Here is a 17,692-nt window from a genome sequence, read left to right as displayed (position 1 = left end):
CTTGGTAAAACAAAGTTAGAATTCAAGTCATCCAAGTGACTAAGAAAACACTATTCGTGGCATTCGGCCTCCGCATCCAAGTTCTGGCCTGTCATCATTAATATGTGGGGAAACACTGGAGGAAAACCATTTGAAACCATTTGTCCCACTAAATGGTGCCCTTGTCAAGCTCCCTGGGCTTTCTGTTAAGCTCTTAAACTGCCCTGTCCCAACTGAAGGATATATTTTGCCCTGTTGATAATCACAGGGTATCGCAGAACAAAGGATGCTGGTCGTTCTGATTGCCTCCTTCTGACAGTTTTTAGTCAAATTGTGAAATGAAATATGATTTTTACAGCAGAGACAATTGGCTTATTTCTCAGGCTCAAAGGAGGGAACTAAACTCGGGAGAAATTAAGGGATAGAGGCAATAGAGAGATAGGCATGGGTCAGTTGAAGTTTCTCTCAATACCTCTCTGCCACTCTTTCTTCATCTCTCTCTCTCTCTCTCTCTCTCTCTGTCTCTCTCTAACACTCGGAAAGGGGCATCGTTTGTTTGAGGCGGTGCTGATTGTTTGATGTAGCTCCCTGTAGCACTGGCCCCCTTTTTCCCTCTCTGTAAGTTTTTATGGCGCATGGTATCAATTATATATGCCTTTTTCTATATATATGCAGCATATGCCCAATCCATATGGCCAGCCTTGAGCAAAAATAGTCACTTAATTAACACTTAAAAAGCTCTAAAAAAAAATCATTTGATGTCTAGAATGTTGACTTTTTCGGTGACCCAGATGGAATGTGATACAACATTCAAATGTTTGTCGGCTCAATATCTAGTGACAAGTCCTCATTATTTTATGTGGTATTATACATGTTCTTTATTATGTAGGTTGTTAACCCTGTTAGTTATGCAAAGAGGCCTGTTTAGTTTCCTATTGTGGGACAATTAAGTTTTCTGAATCTGACTCTGTATTTCACTCTGCCTGCTCATTTCTCTCTCACAGCCACATATTCTTAGACAATATGTCAGATCTGAAGGGGGGATGCCCAAGTTGGCAGTCTTTCATGGCACTGGATTAATCGGAGCACATATACACACGGCCTACCTTCCCCTGTCTCTCACTCTCCCTCACTCACACACACATATATACAAACACAGAAACCACCTGGCTTTCCATACCCATATTTCTGGATGCACGGCAATCCACGAGCACTATCCTCACAATCAATCAATTCTGACCACCGCAACTCACCATTCTACTGCAGCATCCTAATCACTCCCAGGATCGATGTTACGAGCTCAACAGTTTTCTGGAGCACCGGCAGCTTTTCTCTCTCTCCGACTACGGAGCACAACTGACATCCTACCCAGTCCCACTTCATTGAGCCTTAATTGTATCCTCATTCTTCACCTGGTAACAAGCTAACAAACCTGTGCAGATGTGGCAAGCACATCAAAGAGAGGGAGGGAGGGGAGGGGGAACTTGTTTGTAGAAAAAAAATGTGGGAGGGGGGGGATATGAAAGGGGAAATTTACGTTGTGTGAGTCCAAGCCAGCGCCACCTCAGGGAGAAATGCTGGAAAAATGTGATATTTTACACCTGTATCTCAGGAGGTGAGGAATAAGAGACAGGGAGAGGGGGAGGCGGTAATTAGAGGATTGTGTGTGTGTGTGTGTGTGTGTGTGTGTGTGTGTGTTTAGAAGGGATTTTCAGGCTGTTTCTGGGGCTTGCCACTGGTTCTTTTCCGGCATTCAATTTGGTATGATGCACTCGATGCCAGATTATTAAAATTGCTAAACCTGGTTGCGAATGTTAAAAAAAAAAAAAGTGTTGAAAAATTAAACAAATATGCTAATATTGTTACAGTGATAAATAGCCGGCAAGCTCAGTTTAATGAATAATGCTATTGGCTCTAATTCCTCATTAAGGCCCTAAAGAGGAGAGTGAAGAGAGAAAATACATGTATTGTTGTTATGATTTTTTTTTTTTTTCAAATTAAACTAGGAAGGCAGACGATACCAACACCTTCCCAAATTAAGTAGATTAAAATGACTCAGTTACACAGCTGGTGTGCAGTCTGCGGCGTCTCGTGAAACCAATTAATGTGAGGGTTAAGTCTGGATAAAGTAATTGAGGCAGTGTTATAAATGAGATGGAAGACTTGTGACTTGTGTACTATGTGATCAGATTGAAGTAAGACTCGCTGTGAAAGAGCCCTTAATGTGGAAGACAACAGGTACACTGCACAAATGATCCACCTTAACCTCCTTCAGTCTTATTGAGTCTTAAAATGCTTATTTGTCTTAAAGCAAGCAAACATTTTTGCCAATTCTGCCAATTTTTGCCAAGTGAAAATTTCACTTGTTTCCAATGCAAATCAACTTGCATCAAGAATTGTCTTGATTCAAGTGACATTCTCCTGTTAGTGGAGTGATCTGCCTTATTTTGAAGATACTGTCATTTGCGGTGAAACAAGTGAAATAATCTTGCTCCATTGGCATTTTTCCACTTGCTTGAAAGAAAACAATAATTGAACTGAACTCAATACAAGACTAAATGACCTGTTGAGATGGATATTTGGAGACTTGAACCCCTGCCTCTCACCTGCCACAAAGTGCCTCCTGGAGTGAGCTCATGAATGTCTTTTTGTATAAAAAAAATTTCTCTTCATCTTCTCTTGGAGAGCATATCCATAAAAAAAGGGGTGTCCTTTTTAAAATAAAGCCCCCCTCTTCTCCGATGGGAGTGCCTGTTTTACCCACTTATGATGGAAATCTAAACTCATTAGCCTAAAATGAAGCCTTGTTTTCGTGTCTCTTTAAGTTGCATGGCCTTGAAAAAAAAGTTACATCTGAAAACACTTCAAGGCCGGCGGCTCTTTAACTGTGAGGTAAAAGAAAAAGAAAAACACTGACTGCCAAGGTAGGATGAAAATGAATTTCTTTCTACAGTGTGCTGCTATACTGTGAAAAGTGGTGCTGAGCTGGTGTTTTAGTCTTTTTACTGTTGATTCATTTATAGTGCAATATGGATTTCAAAAGAAAAATGGATGCATCAAAAGAAGAAACCTTTTGATGTTATGTGAAACCCTGCTAAATTAGTTCCAACAGCTTCAAAACCAGCCAACCTGACCAACCGATCTGAGCTCACTATCCTAATATTTATGCTGTTGACCGTATATCAAACTTTCCATCTTTAAACTATGGCAAATGCTTACACGCCGCAGATGAGGCTATCACAGCCCACTTGAATCCTTATTTATTTTTCCAGGAAAATGTCAAGGTCAGGACAAACATAATAGTATAATATTCTGTATACAGTGAGGGATGACATCACTGGCAGCAACAGCCAAGAGCTGAGAGATCACACAAGACTGGAAAACCGCTTGTTTGATCATCATGTGGCGGGCTGCACACACACACACACACACACACACACACACACATACAAACAGTGTGGGATACAATTACCCCAACAATTTACACAGCACTGCATGATTACTGTATTTACTTCTCAGCCTCCTAATGTAAATCACACACACGCTGACCTTGGAGGAGCCGGTGGAAGAGTTGAGACTTGTAATATATTTATCCTTATGCATCCTATACATTTAGAATATGGCTGATACTACTTGGCCTAAGAGGGGGAAGTGTAATATATTTGTAAACTGTGATTCGGGACCCAACATGTGTCATGTTTCTAATTTCATGATGGTGGGTCACAGGGCAAGAGGCTACAGTTCCTCTTTGGTTCCCAGCATGCTTGGGAAAATTAATAATCTGTGGTGTAATAAATGTATATCATGTTTAAAGGAGAGTGGTGTTTAAGTGTTTATTTATGTGTCATGGATGGGTATCAGCCTCAAGGGAAACCAACTGAATCCTGACACTGATTGACAGCTGCCTTCGCTGCATGCTGACTGACCCGGCATGTTACTGAAATGCTCAGCATGAATTCCCAATCTAGCCTTGCCTTAAAAAAAAAAGAAAAAAAAAAGAGGTGAGTTGCTAAGTAGGGGAATAACAAATCAAGATAATCCCATGTGAGGCCTGTCCTGAATTCTGTATCATTTTTACTGATGAGCTTCTTGGGCAGCTGCCATGTCAGCTAGGATGCTAGTAAACAAATAATTATTCATACTAATAATCTTCCATATTCATGTGCAAATAGGATCCCTTACTGGTGTCTATAAGCAGCTTCAAGGTTGTACGTGGGAGGTTCCCCTAACTATTGCCTGACTTGACTCATCTCGTGCCAAAAAAAAAGAAAAAAATCCTTCTAAAGGTCAAGGATGTGAGAGCTATATATTATAATTAGCTAAAACACACTTTTTATTTCCAGGAACAATTTTGAGACCCTTAGAAGTCACATCCTCATATAGGAAATAACCTACATTAATTTAAACAGATAAGTACTGATAATACATTTTGATACATTTTGTTATGAAAGTATTAGACATTCAGGCAATGCAAAAATAAAGGTGAAGCAAGAAATATTATGCTAACTGATATTATGTGCTAATATTGTGCTAAAACTGACTTCATTCCCAAATCGTGTATCAAAACTTCCGCTGCATGATGTCAGAGGAACAGGACAGAATTGGACAAATCAATCACCTGCGTTAGGCGTCGTAATGAAGGAATAGGTCAGAACCACTGTGCGTAATTACGCACAAATCAAATAGACCACATAATTGATTGTTGGCGCAAACAACAAGCTCCATCCTCTTTTAGCCAAGTTTCCACGGATTGAAAACTCTGTAAACTTTGCCTGTAGGTACGAGTCGGGCTCTAACGGCTCTTAACATATCGGTAACCTTCCAGCATATACATGTTGCCTCTTGTTTAGTTGCTTACAATAATTGCGCGACAGAGCGTATCATATGTGGGGCTATAAATAGGCTATAGACAGGCCCACATCAAAGACCTTTGCAACGAGAAAAGTCATGTTCTCCGTATGAATACACGGGCAGAAGGCAAGTGGGCAGTGGGCGGTGAACTGGGACGGCTGGACACTGGTTTGCCCCAGGAGGTTGGACAGTAATATTGGCAGCATGTTATCTAACTATTAAAATAAGGCAGTGTGAGGTTTCCTAACAATAACAGCCTTTCAGTTATACATATAGCATTTCGGCAGGGAAAACTCCCCTTAATTAAAAATAACATAACTGAGCCATGCATGCCCTAATTATAGCCTATAACCATAATGAGCCTTACTGGTGACAGTAAGCATATAGGTGTCACAAGGTTTTGGCACACACTTTGGTCAGTGTGATCCATTAGGCTACATAACAAAAGTTAATGCTATCACACTATAATTATTACTGGGTAAATTCAAAACTTTTGATATTTGCATCAAAGTTCTCTCTGTATAATATATCATTTATATCCATGACAAACTACAATGCATTTGAAAGTTGGCTGCATAAATGAGCAAATTATTGGTTTACATAGCACGTACCATTGTGGTGCAGGGAAATGTGCCAGCACTCTCAAAGACCCATTTTCCACTCTAAAAAGTTCGGCTTCCAAAAAAAAAAGTGTGGGGGAGAGAAAACTGCTCGGTTTCTTCTGTTCTGCTGGGCCTTATACCGGAAGCAAAAGAGCCCTAATACAGGACGGCCTGCTGCCCGGTGAACATTTTCTCCCCTAAATTTACAGTCAACTGTTCTCAGTCAAGGCAAAGGGGAAGAGAGTCGTATAATCCAAGTCGTCCGCTTCCCGACTTCTTCATGCAAGGTGTTTATGTTCGGTTTCGACTCCTGATATTTCCATGAAAATCGTCGGTGCCGAGGCTTGGGGGGGGGACGTGTGGTCGCCTGTCAGCGCGCACACGCTTCTCTCCGGGTCTGTCCCGGGCACGGTAATGTCCACCGAGTCGCCGTGCTCTGCGCCGCCGACACCGTCACCGTCAGCGCCCCGAATGACAGAGCAGGAGTCTGGCTTTGCACCGACAGTAAGTAGCCTGTAGTATCTGCTTACGCGCTCACCAAATCAGCTGTTGCTCCTGCAAAGGGACGACTCCGTGCGCTTTTTTCCCCCCGCGTGCATGCTCCGGCTCTGTTGATCAGGAAAAACTCGGGTCCCCCCCCTCCCCTACTCGGTTCGGTCCTCCTCCACCTGTTCCTCAGTGTCCGGAGAAAGTTGCGGAGAAAACGGCGTTTAAAAGGAAAGCGACCATGCGGCAGCGCGGGCGTCGCGACATCAGAGACCCCGTCCCTGTGTGAAATACCCAGCTGTCAAAATGCATGTAAACAAACGCTAGAAGTAAAAACACCGCGCGAGTACTTGCATTGCACGCGCGCACCAGCGAGGAGCAGCAGTGTCCTGCGGCCGCGGCCGGAGAAGCGGAGCGGAGGGCTGGTGAATTATTAATAACCAGAGCGGTTCACAGTCTGTCGTGTTCAGTGAGTAACCAGGGCGGCAGCTGGGGGTTTAGAGGAATTAAATACGGGCTCAGAGTAAACCGTGGACGCAGGGGATTAGTAGCTCTCACCGGCAACAGTGTAGGGGCAGCTCGGGGCCGACGGAGAGGGAGGGAGGGAGCGGAGGTTAGGGAGCGGCGGGGGAGGCGGTGGAAGGTTTGATAAGCACAAATATGTTGTGACCTGTCGGATATGTAGCGATAGAGGAAGTTTTGAACGTCATGTTGCAAAATGTATATAGGGAAGGTAGGGCTGTGCTGTGATGTGGAGGTGAATTTAAAGGTGGGTGAACTATGACCCCCCAGCTGGTGATTATCAAATGGTTAAACAAAAATCAATTCTATTTTCAGAAGAGAATTAATGAAATAAAAAATAACCTATCCTATTATTTTGATACTGGGCCTACTTATTATAATGCATGGATTTATCTGAGAAAGAGTTGTGTCACATTGTAAAAGAAATGAAAAAGTGAATAAAGTCAGTTTAGGTGTGTTACCCCTCTACTACACTGCAGGGCCTATTGGTTAATTTAGCTGCCATGGCAAAATATTGGATAGAGCTACTAAAGTCATGCCTGGAGTCGAAATAATATGAGAAGATTCCACAGTCATAAATATATTGTTTGCCCAGAATTATATGAATTTTGAAAGGCTTGTTAACATGTCAATATTTCCCATATTTTCACTCCCCTTGTTCACTGATTTTACACAGAGACACAAGTTTCCCCAAAGCAAAATAATTTGGACTGCAGGCCTGTAACCTAGTTCAAACTCACAGGCTATACCAGAGTCAGACAATGAACACTGGAATAAGAATACTTTATAGGTGATATGAACTCTTTCTATAACTTCTCTAATTTGAAGGGAGGATGGTCCATTCAGGTGGATCTCTATTTATTTTTCCAGGAATGAAGCCATTAGTTTGGGCAGGTAGATTAAAAAGAGCAGGTGCATGTCTTTTGGCTGCAGTATGGACACAATATTTAGGCGCAACAAATATAAAATTGGCCTTGGAAATTCAGACGGAATTTCAACAGACACGCCTTCAACAGATTATCCATGAATAAATAACCAAGTAGCATTTTGACCATTTATGGGAAATAAATATTTTTACGGAAGTGCGCAAATGCAGACGTCACGCAACAAAATGATGAGCAGTGTCAGTCTGGATTCCACCTGCAGCACGTTTGTCTCCAGAGGTTCAACTTTATCAGACAGACAAATAAAAAGCTTGGAGATCTAAATTTGTTCCTTAAAGAGAAACCAGCTGAAACATTTTTTTTTAAGAAAAGTAACTTGGATTGCTTAGATGTTTTGCCACTGTAATGCCTTGTCATTTCATTCAAGCTTATAGGTTATCTTATATCTAATAACTAAAGCCTAATTAAATTCCCTATATATGTCGTTATGATAGCCTCATTAACACGGGCTGGGACTAGGCTATATATCAGGCTAGTACATCTTATTATTTTTTAAGCTATTATTTATGTAGGGTTAAGCTACTCTTAATGAAGTGCAATTAAATTCTACTAAAAAAAAACAGACATCGGATTTAGACTGTATTTAGAGTCTTGGGCCAATGCGAAAAGTGCAATATGATATTTCAGTCGAGAGAGAATTTGTGAAATAAAATCTTTATGCTGTAGATCTCGATGAGGGGAAACAAATGAAATAATATCTAAAAAATAAATAGGCTACTTTGTCAAAACGGCCATAGATCTATTTTCGATTAGTTTTCCATTTTGTATTTTTTCAGGATGCTTGGTTATATATATGCAGCTCTAAACTAGACTACAAAATATCAATTTACAATCCTACAATTAGCAACAGGTATAAGGTCTCGTCTCGAAATGTTGTGCACTTGTTCCTTATATTATGCAAACTGTCGTCCATTAAAGTGCAATTAACGAGATCAAACTCTTTCAAGATATTAGGCTGTGAATGTATTTGTTATTTTTAATTGCTGTCGTTGCTGTTGTTTCGGTGATCGTAACCTTATTGAAATCACAAACACAGGCCTATTCACTGTTTCTAATCACTGCTTACACAATAACCTATAAAATATAATACAAATTCACGCAGAATAATCGGTCTAGGCCTATAATTTATTTCTAATTCAGCTACTTTTAAAATAAGGCAGAATAAATACGAATAAAAATATAATTATGCTACTGTGGAAATAAATCAATTGTTAAATAGCCTAATTAGGCCATTTCACACTTTATATACCTGAAATATTTGTTGATAAAAAGCAACACACACATCAGAAATGTGTGGGCTATAGTCTTATTTTATCAATCATAGACAACAAATTTAAGGCCCAAACTATCTCAGATTTCCGGATTACAGTCAGATGGATTAGCTGTGCCCTTACAAACGTGCATTTAACATATTAATATTTCAATATTTATGCAATAAATATTGTTGTGTGGTCTTGTCAAGTGAATGGCCTACATGAGAGGCAAAGGCTTCGTCGTGAGTTTACTTTACAGTAGGCTAAATGAGCAGAATGAGAATTTGTCGACGTGCTTTTCACTGCTATTAACTGACCATACAGCTGCACCTGACGATGAGAACCAAATCATTTCTTTAAATTCACCCTACTTTTCATTGGACTGCCGTCCAGTGAAAGAAAAAAACTTTCCTCGTGAAACGCAAAGGCTGGCAATAAAATAGCCTACAGGCGAAACGTTAAAAAGTAAAATAAGAGACAAAGTCAATCATGCAAATATCTCAATACTCCAATGCAAACTCAGCTCATTTTGTTTTTGGCTTGACCTGAAGACTTTGACCTTAAAAATGTTGGCTGTGTGGTTTCAAGGCATGCGCTATTTCCCATTCTAATTTAAATTTAGAATTAAACTTATAATGCATTAGTTTGTCGTGTTCATATGCTAAGAACTGCAGAAATCTCGGGAAACGGATTCAAGACCATTATGGATTTTCTTTGGAAAGAGCTCTAAACTTTTGGGAATAATCAATTAAAGAATAGAGTTGTGCAAAAATTAAGATCACCTTAGAATGATTAGGTACGGTATGCCACTGCACGTTCTGTTCTTGTTTAAACAGGCCAATAATCCGTGTTTGAACAGAGAACAGTTTGGTGATGTATTATCTGAGGAGCGGCCTGTAGGCCGGCCTGCAGCCCAGGGCGTCACTTCACAAAGCCAGGTGGCATCGAACACCATTTCCACAACCTAAAAACCACCAAATATCTGGGGACAAGTGGAGCAACGACTGATGGCTGACACAATACTATTATTTGTTCAATGTGATAAACTGCAGGTCACCAAACTCCTACTCACAGATGAATCGGTCCTGAATGTTCCCGTGTGTGTGTGTGTGCGTGTATGTGTGTATGTGTGTGTGTGTGTGTGTGTGTGTGTGTGTGTGTGTGTGTGTGTGTTTTAGATATGACTTCCAAATAGCCTACATTTCTTTTTTTTCTCCTACATTTTCCTAGCTCTTTGCTCTCCATTATCTACAGCTAAAAACTTCAAGATCAGTTTTGGACTCTCTTAGACCAAGGTGTGGCGAGTGCTCACACTTTGCCACATTAGGCTACGCAACTGACGCCCATCTTCTTACAGACTCCAGCTTGCGTTCATTTGCACAGTCCTTTCTTTAGACTTTCCTTTCCTGGTCCTATACCGTCTCTCCCTGGAGGTTTACACAAACTGTGAAACAAAAGTTCCACTAGGCAACGGCGTGTCGAGGAATGCTGACCTTGGCAAGGCCAGTGGAACCGGCCCGAATCACGGCCATTCTCTCATTTCTTTTGGTTTGAATTAAGTTACATTTGACCTGTGCCAACTTCCAAGAGGTGCCACGGCGGTTACAAGCACACTGGAGCCATGTATAGGCTGCTTCTGCTGGTCTAGTCTGACGAAACACAGCTATAGTGATCCTGCAGTAAAGTTTAGAGGATACAGATATCACAGCAAAACTACAAGTCCCTGTAGGGATACCACAGGTGATAGGAAAATCCATACAGTATCATACAGTGCAATAAGGTCACTATAAACTCAGGATAAAATACCATAAAATACGATAAGGTCACCATGAAGTCACTATTAGTAGGCTACCTCAGACAGACTAAGTCCCTATAGGAATACTAGTATTATAGTAAGTATTATAGTAATACCATAGGAGATTAAAAAAATAAATAAATAAATAAAAACAAAACATAAAGTACATTAAGGTCACCATAAACTCACTATTGATTACCACACACACCATAAATCCATACAGGAATATTATAGGAGTATTAGGATATAATGATACCATAGAGGATAGAAATACCATAAATTAAGGTCACTATAAACTCACTACTGAGTACCACTAACATACTGTAAGTCCCTATAAGAATACTGTAGGAGTATCATAATGATACATCACTATAAACCTACTTGAGGCTACCCAGATACTCCATAAATTCCTATAGGAATATTATAGGAGTATTATAATTATACCATAGAGGATAAAAGTCCCATAAAGTACCATAATGACACTTTAAACTCACTACCAAGTGCCAGACATTATAAGGTCCAATAGGAATATTAAAGAAATATTATAGGCATTTTTCATTAGGATAGGTTTGGGGCCCATCAGAAATCCCTTGGATGTATCATTTGTTTTGGTTAGAATTGGACAGCAAAGGACTGTCACATTTAAATAGAATAAAATACTAAACTAAAATAAACAAATAATTAGAATAACAAAATTCTGTCTAAACAACTGAGGGATACGTCTAGCCACAATGCATTAAGCCGTATATACAAGAGCTAGAGATAAAAAAAAAAAAAATACGGTTGATTAAATTCCTCTCTCCCTCTTTCTAAAGCTATTTTTCAGAGCATTAAAGCTCTGGGGGGAAACTTCAATATTAAGATGGATCATTCTATAGATTCCTTCAGCTCAGTGACTTTTCAAAGGACTTTTGATGTTAAAGGCATGAGGCAGCATGATAAATTTCTACCTCGCAGCTTATAGACTTATTAATCTATAAAAGTAACTGAACCCAAAAGGTTCTTTGAAATACAGGTGGGTAGATTAATTAGTTCAGTTTTGAATTGGTGCTTAATTAGCAAAGACCCTTGAGTAAGAGTATTGCTCCTTTGTAAATCAAGGTAGGAAAATGGTGTTATGCTGATTAGACTTGAAGTGACTTACTTCAAATACACACTTTTACACCAATGTCTACTGACTGCAGAACAAAGCTCTCCGTATTTTTATTTTTTTATTTTTGATTATAGACCTTATAGGTATAGGAGAACCAGTCATTTCCTTCACATGTCTCCCCATCCACAAGGCCTTTGTTTTCTGACTTGGTTACTAGGCAATCACTTTTTCTGCAGAGTTCAGAAACATGCAGCTGGGCACCCAAGGTTTCACTGTACCATATAGGAAAACCAGATGTACATTTTTTATTGTCAGGCAGCAAAAATAGATGGAGACTCTGAGAGCAGTGAGACAGGGAAATAATAAATTCCTGGTGCATAGATTCCAAAACTTAATACACAATCACCTGAGAGAAACCTGGGCTCTGAACTTGCACTCTGATAAAAAGATTATCAGAGCGCAATTTCCTCCTATTTGATTGCATTAGCATACAGCGAAATGGTACCACAAAATGACACACTGCCACACACACACACACACACACACACACACACAATCAGCCAGCCCATGCGAACAGATACAGGTAGAGAAACTCATCCACCTTCATCCACCTGCAGGCAGAGCGGTGAGATTAACAACACCTGATGGAGAGGGATGATTGGTGGAGCCTCGGGCCCTGGTAGCTGCTGATTGGCTCCGCGGAGGATCTGGCTAGCTGATGCAGAAGTAATGTGTGTGTGTGTCTGAGTGAGTGAGTGTGTGTGTGTGTGTGCCTGGATCTCTCAGGGTATCCCACACTCCCCTGCCTTATCAGGCAGCTACACGGCACCGCTAGAGGAGTGCTGCTCTCAGGAGGGCAGGGCTACCAGCACACCGCTTATCTTCTACCGGCAAGGAGGGTTTATAGGTCCGATTAACTTGCGTGTGTGTGTTATGTGTGTGTGTGAGAGAGAGAGAGAGAGAGAGAGGAGGGGGGGGGTGTATAATTGAGTGTATTGTGTATACCCAGCCGTGTGTTGTGTGTGTGTGTGTGCGTGTGTGCGTATGTGATGGTGGAGGGGATAAGTGGGTGTTAGTGCGGGAGAGGTGTTTATTCAAGTGTATTGAGTGTACATGAGCAAACATGCGCCGCTTGGTGAGATGCTGCCGGTAATCACTGCAAAACCAAGTGAAGGATGACACACACTTCTAAACAGGGCCGCATCACTCTCCCTCTCTCTCTCTCTCTCCAAAACCTAGTTCTTCAAAAGGCTCAAAGGCACCCAGGAAGTAACGCAAAGGCTTTGTCTTAAGCAGGGGTTGAGCGCTGTAGGAGACTCCTCATCAGATCTCATCGCGAAAGAAAAACGGAGGGGGGGGGGATTTCTCATGGCGATGCATTTACAAAGCCGCCGAACTTCCAAAATCTCTCTCTCCTCTGTAAAATCTAGATCAAATTGCGCCATTTGTCACTGCGATGACTGGGACACACACACACACACACACACACACGTGCGCCGCTCTCCTTAGTAGAGTGGAACCTCTCAGTCTCAGCGATGTGATTTGCTCTGGTTTGGGTCCAGCCGGTACCACAGAGAGCGGCGTCTGATGGGGTGGTGGTGGTGGTGGGGGGGGGGGTGGGGGGGTGGGGGGTAAACGAAGGGGGTTCTGCGAGAGCACAGTCCCCCCCCACCCCTCCCCACCCCCCCCACCCCCCTCTTCCCTCCCCCCACCCATAGGAGAAAGCAGGACTGGTATAATCTCTTTTCCTGGCTCTCCATGAAAGAGAGAGGAAGAGCCACTAGAGCCTCGGTCCGCTTAGATCTGCTGCCCCTCACCCCAACTGTCTATCTTCTATCTGCTATCTCCCCATACCCCTCTCTTTTCTCTCTCTATCTCCCCATACCCCTCTCTATCTCTCCCTCGCTTGTTCTGGCTCTTCATCCTTCCATTGCCCGCTCATCCTGAAACCTCCTTATAGCCCGTCTCTCCATTCATCTATTCATCCAATCGATCCGCTGTTCAATTCTGTCCTTATATCCCCATATCTTCTTCTCACACTTCATTTATTTTTCCCCGTCTCCTGTCTGAAATGAATACACCTGCACATAGCTTTTGGGTTCCTAACAAGCTCTATTTGAAGCTGAATGTGAATGTAGTGGCTGGCTGGATTCAGTGGATCGTAGCTGGTGACACCAGCACTCCACTGAGCTCCCGACGGCAATCTTGACAACTTTTTTTGCAGATGTTTCGAATAAAGCGAGAGAATTTAAGCGAAAGCCCCAAAAGCACAAAGGAAACCACGATGTTCCCGTCTCGCGTCCAAAATCTCCCAACTTCTTTCTTCCCACATATCGTGCGTTACCCTCTCTCCCCTCCTCCCTCACCCTTCCTCCATCCCTCTGTTTCCTACGTTCGCTCTTTCACACCTCTGAGAGGAGAGCGTCGCTTTATGGATCCCTGCCATACAGTCTGGTCTGCCCCCCCACCCCCCCCACCCCTCCCTTTTTCCTCTCCCTCTTGCCTCCATCTCCCATACTCTTCCTTCCCTCCTCCCATTGCAGTCTCCCTATCTTCCTCCCTCACTCCTTCCCTCCTTCCTTTCCTCCCTCCTTCCTTCCTCGCCCACCCTTTCCCCAATGGGCGGAGCCTCACTCTACGGTGCCAGGCTCTGTTTGGTAGAGTGGATCCAAGAGAATATGAATATTCATGACTAAGCCTCCCCACACCCTCCGCTCCCGAACCCCCCCCACCCCCCCCCACCCCCCCCCCCCACCCCCACCCCCACTCGGCCCTACAGTCGAAGGCAACACTTGGTAGTGGCACATGGCGAGACAGCTGTTGCAAACCAAGCCAGGCATCTGTGCAGTGGGAGAGTAAGAGGAACAGAGAGAGAGAGAGAGAGAGAAAGCAAGCGAGAGACAGAGATAGAAACAGACAGAGAGGACAGACAGAGACACAGAGAGAGAGAGAGGACAGAGAGAAAGGGAAGGAGAGAGGCAGACAGACAGAGAGAGAGAGATAGGGCTGGAAGTAGGCGAGGGGCAGTGGTTGGGGCATCTGGGCAAAGGAGAGCCAGACAGACAGAAGGAACGGGGCGGTGGCAGGGTCATCTGGGTGAAAAGAAAGGGGATGAGCCAGACGGAGGGAAACGGGCGCTGGTGGGAGGGTCTGTCTGGAGACGGAGAGAGAGACAGACTGAGAGAACATGGCAGAGAGTGAGACAGATAGAGAGGCGGGGGGGCGGGGGGGTCTGTACATAAGAGACAAAAACCTGTAAATAGATAGAGGGGCAGACAAGAGGAGGGAGGAGACAGGGAAAGGAAAGGAGGGAGATCACAGGACTGTTGCTGTCATACACACCTGAATTTAATACTGTTGTTGAACTGAATAAGGAAATGGGAGATGAGAGAACAAATTAGTGCTCTTTCCTGCTCTTTTGTAAAGTACATAGGTGACATATATTTATGTACAGAGATGTATAAGGTGGCTAAACTATGACCTCTAGTCAAACATCCACCAATATGAACAAAAATCTACTTTTTTTTTTTTCAGAAAAGCATTAATTTGTTTTTTTTCCCCTTAAAAAAGATATCTTCATATAACTTACATCAGTTTGATACCATTTACTATGATGTGTACTATGAATTTAGGTGATAAGGTTTTATGCCAGTCTAAAAAAGTTGATAAACTCTATTCTGCATGTGAAGGTGAGTAAACTGGATTTAGGCGGGTTTACTATCCACTACATCCCTGTTTTTGTATCAAAAAACACAAATGAGAGTTGTGTATCTAGAAAACTAAAATCCTTAAAATAACGGTCCCTAAAATCACATTCATCCCTACACACCAAATGACTGAATGTCCACAGACGGAGGGAATGCTCCTTTGCCAGCCATAACCTAACTCTGCCCAGCCTGCGCCCCGCTCTGTGCCCCCTGTAAGACCCCGTAACCCCTCCACCCCCCCCCACCCCCCTCGCCGCTCTCCCATCTCCTGCATCCCTGCATGGGGCCCCAGTGCTGGCTGGCATCGCTCCCTTACCGACCCCCCCCCCCCCCCCCCCCCCCCTCTCCTCCCCCACCCCCCTCCTCCTTCTCCATACCCACCCAGGCGGAGGGCCTAGTTCTGCCCTACATAGCAGTGAGCGCAGCAGGCTGGCGCTGAGAGGAACCCTCGGGTTTACAAACTGTGTCAGGCCTCAAGACGCCTCTGTGATCAACACCAACCGCCACATGAGGGGAGATAATCAAGCGGGCTGCTACCGAGAGATTGGTGTGATTGATGTTGTCAATATGTGAAATCTGGAATAAATTAGCTCTCTGATCTGATCCAACCTGTGGATGTTTGTGTAGAAAAAAAAGCTGAAGGTCAAAAGCACACAGGATTACAGCAAGTGCTCGCTACAATTATGTGCTCAGGTTGTACTCAAATTAATTGAACCGCGGTCTTAGTAAGTTCTCCTCAAAGCATAATTGAACCAAAAACACCTGTGTGTTAATAGATAAGGCACCTTTGTTAAAACTCAAATGAGATAATCAACTTATCTAACACAAAAATATATATTCAGGTCAAAAGTAATGTTGTTTTTCAAAACTTGTGAATCTGAAGGCCGCAGTACATAAAGTGCCATCTTGAAGAACTGGGGGCAAGATGCCTCCAGCACAGATGGGGATTGACAAGTGAAACAAAAAGACTGAGGATAACACAGTGAGCTGTAAGGTTCAAAACTAGGAAGACAAAATAGCATTGGTCATAATTGCTGGAAAAATTGCCTATCTATATTGCCTCGAAAGTGTATCATGGCCTTAATAAAAAATCGTAATCATTTCCCCCCTGTGGTAAAAATAGGATGTAATTAAAAACTGTTATCCTTTGGGATAAGCCCTAGATATGTTTGATGGATTCAATCTTTAATTAATTCACCCAAATAATCTTGTGGTTAGAATTTAGGGGGGAAAAAACTAAGTGCAGCTTAGGGGAAGTAGCCTTGGTCCTATAGTCGTTTGCCAAATGCAATGATAAACACATTGCCCATCATCACAACTCATTCAAATATGCACAATCAGGGACTTAAATAAGTGAACAATGCATAACACTTAGGATGTCATATAAACGCATCATAATTTCAACATTACTATCTATCACCTCCTGCTAAAAGCACACCACTGATTGGCTCCTATGAGTTGGCATTTCTGTTGGCCTTAAGGCACCAAACACCTTGCACACTCACCACAGAACAGCTGACTGAACACAATGCTGTTCCACATCTGCTGCGTGGAAACATGCAACGTGCACCACATGTACACACACTGTATGTCACACTCTGCAGCAAAGGGATACTTCAATATACAGCTACTAACAAGATGCAAAAGATGAGCAAAAGAGAGAAAAAATAAAGAGATAGATAGATAGATAGATAGATAGAGAGGGAGAGACGGGGAGCATCCATCCTACCATCCACCATGACCTGGCAGAGAAGTCATAACACAGCTGCCACCTGAGCCCTGGGTCACACTGCCTCTCCCACGCCATCCCTGCGCTGCCACGCTGCCTCCCACGCGCCAGAATCCTCTTCCTGGGACTGCTGATAAATATATAAATAAACACAGTCAATGAGGGGAAAAAACACACGGATGGAGTCACCAATCAGGAGCTGTCTGTTACCAGGGCGCTTCTGCCGCGTGAGTGCTGGAGAGAGAGTGTGTATGTGCGGGTATATACTGTATGTATGTGTATGTGTGTATGTGTGTGTGTGTGTGTGTGTGTGTGTGCGTGTGTGTGGAGGGAGAGGGGACACAGACACAGAAATGCCACGGAGCCCTCTCCAAGCAGCTGTGCCTCCCGCCTCGCCAGTCCAACTGCTCCTGCTGCCATGTGCGCGAGACTTAACCGAGCCACCAACTCTGCACCAAATACCGAGATTTGCGTGCGACGTACGCGCGTGCACGTGTGTAGTATAGTCATAACCCCCCCTCCGCAGTATGTATAATCATAACACTTTTATGAGTCAAAATGTGTGTTGAAAGCAATGCTTTCTATGCACTGTGTTCTGTGTTGATATCCATATTCCAGGAGGCCGCGGTCCAAGCTCAGATGTGTGAGCCAGGATGCTGAAGTGCTTCCATTGTACATTCAACATGGTAAATAAAAACTGAAAACAATTCTTGTAATCTCTACCTTTTTTT

General features: G+C 43.0%; 1 protein-coding gene across 1 annotated transcript in view; it reads right to left on the bottom strand.

Moving 5' to 3' along the window:
• Positions 1–17,039, bottom strand: part of nfixb (nuclear factor I/Xb) — a 140,275-nt gene extending 123,236 nt beyond the window's left edge. Inside the window, exon 1 of the mRNA XM_071535049.1 lies at positions 16,962–17,039. Coding sequence (XP_071391150.1) covers positions 16,962–17,039 — 78 coding nt within the window. The remainder of the gene's footprint in view (positions 1–16,961) is intronic.
• Positions 17,040–17,692: the final 653 nt, after the last annotated feature.

Source organism: Centroberyx affinis, unplaced genomic scaffold (genome assembly GCF_046629955.1).
Source record: "Centroberyx affinis isolate AG114_WGS23_722 - 3 ecotype Tasmania unplaced genomic scaffold, CSIRO-AGI_Caff_v1 ptg002649l_1, whole genome shotgun sequence".
Taxonomy (NCBI): Eukaryota; Metazoa; Chordata; class Actinopteri; order Beryciformes; family Berycidae; genus Centroberyx; species Centroberyx affinis.
The sequence above is the reverse complement of the archived record's forward strand: the minus strand, read 5'-3'. Positions and strand labels throughout refer to the sequence as shown.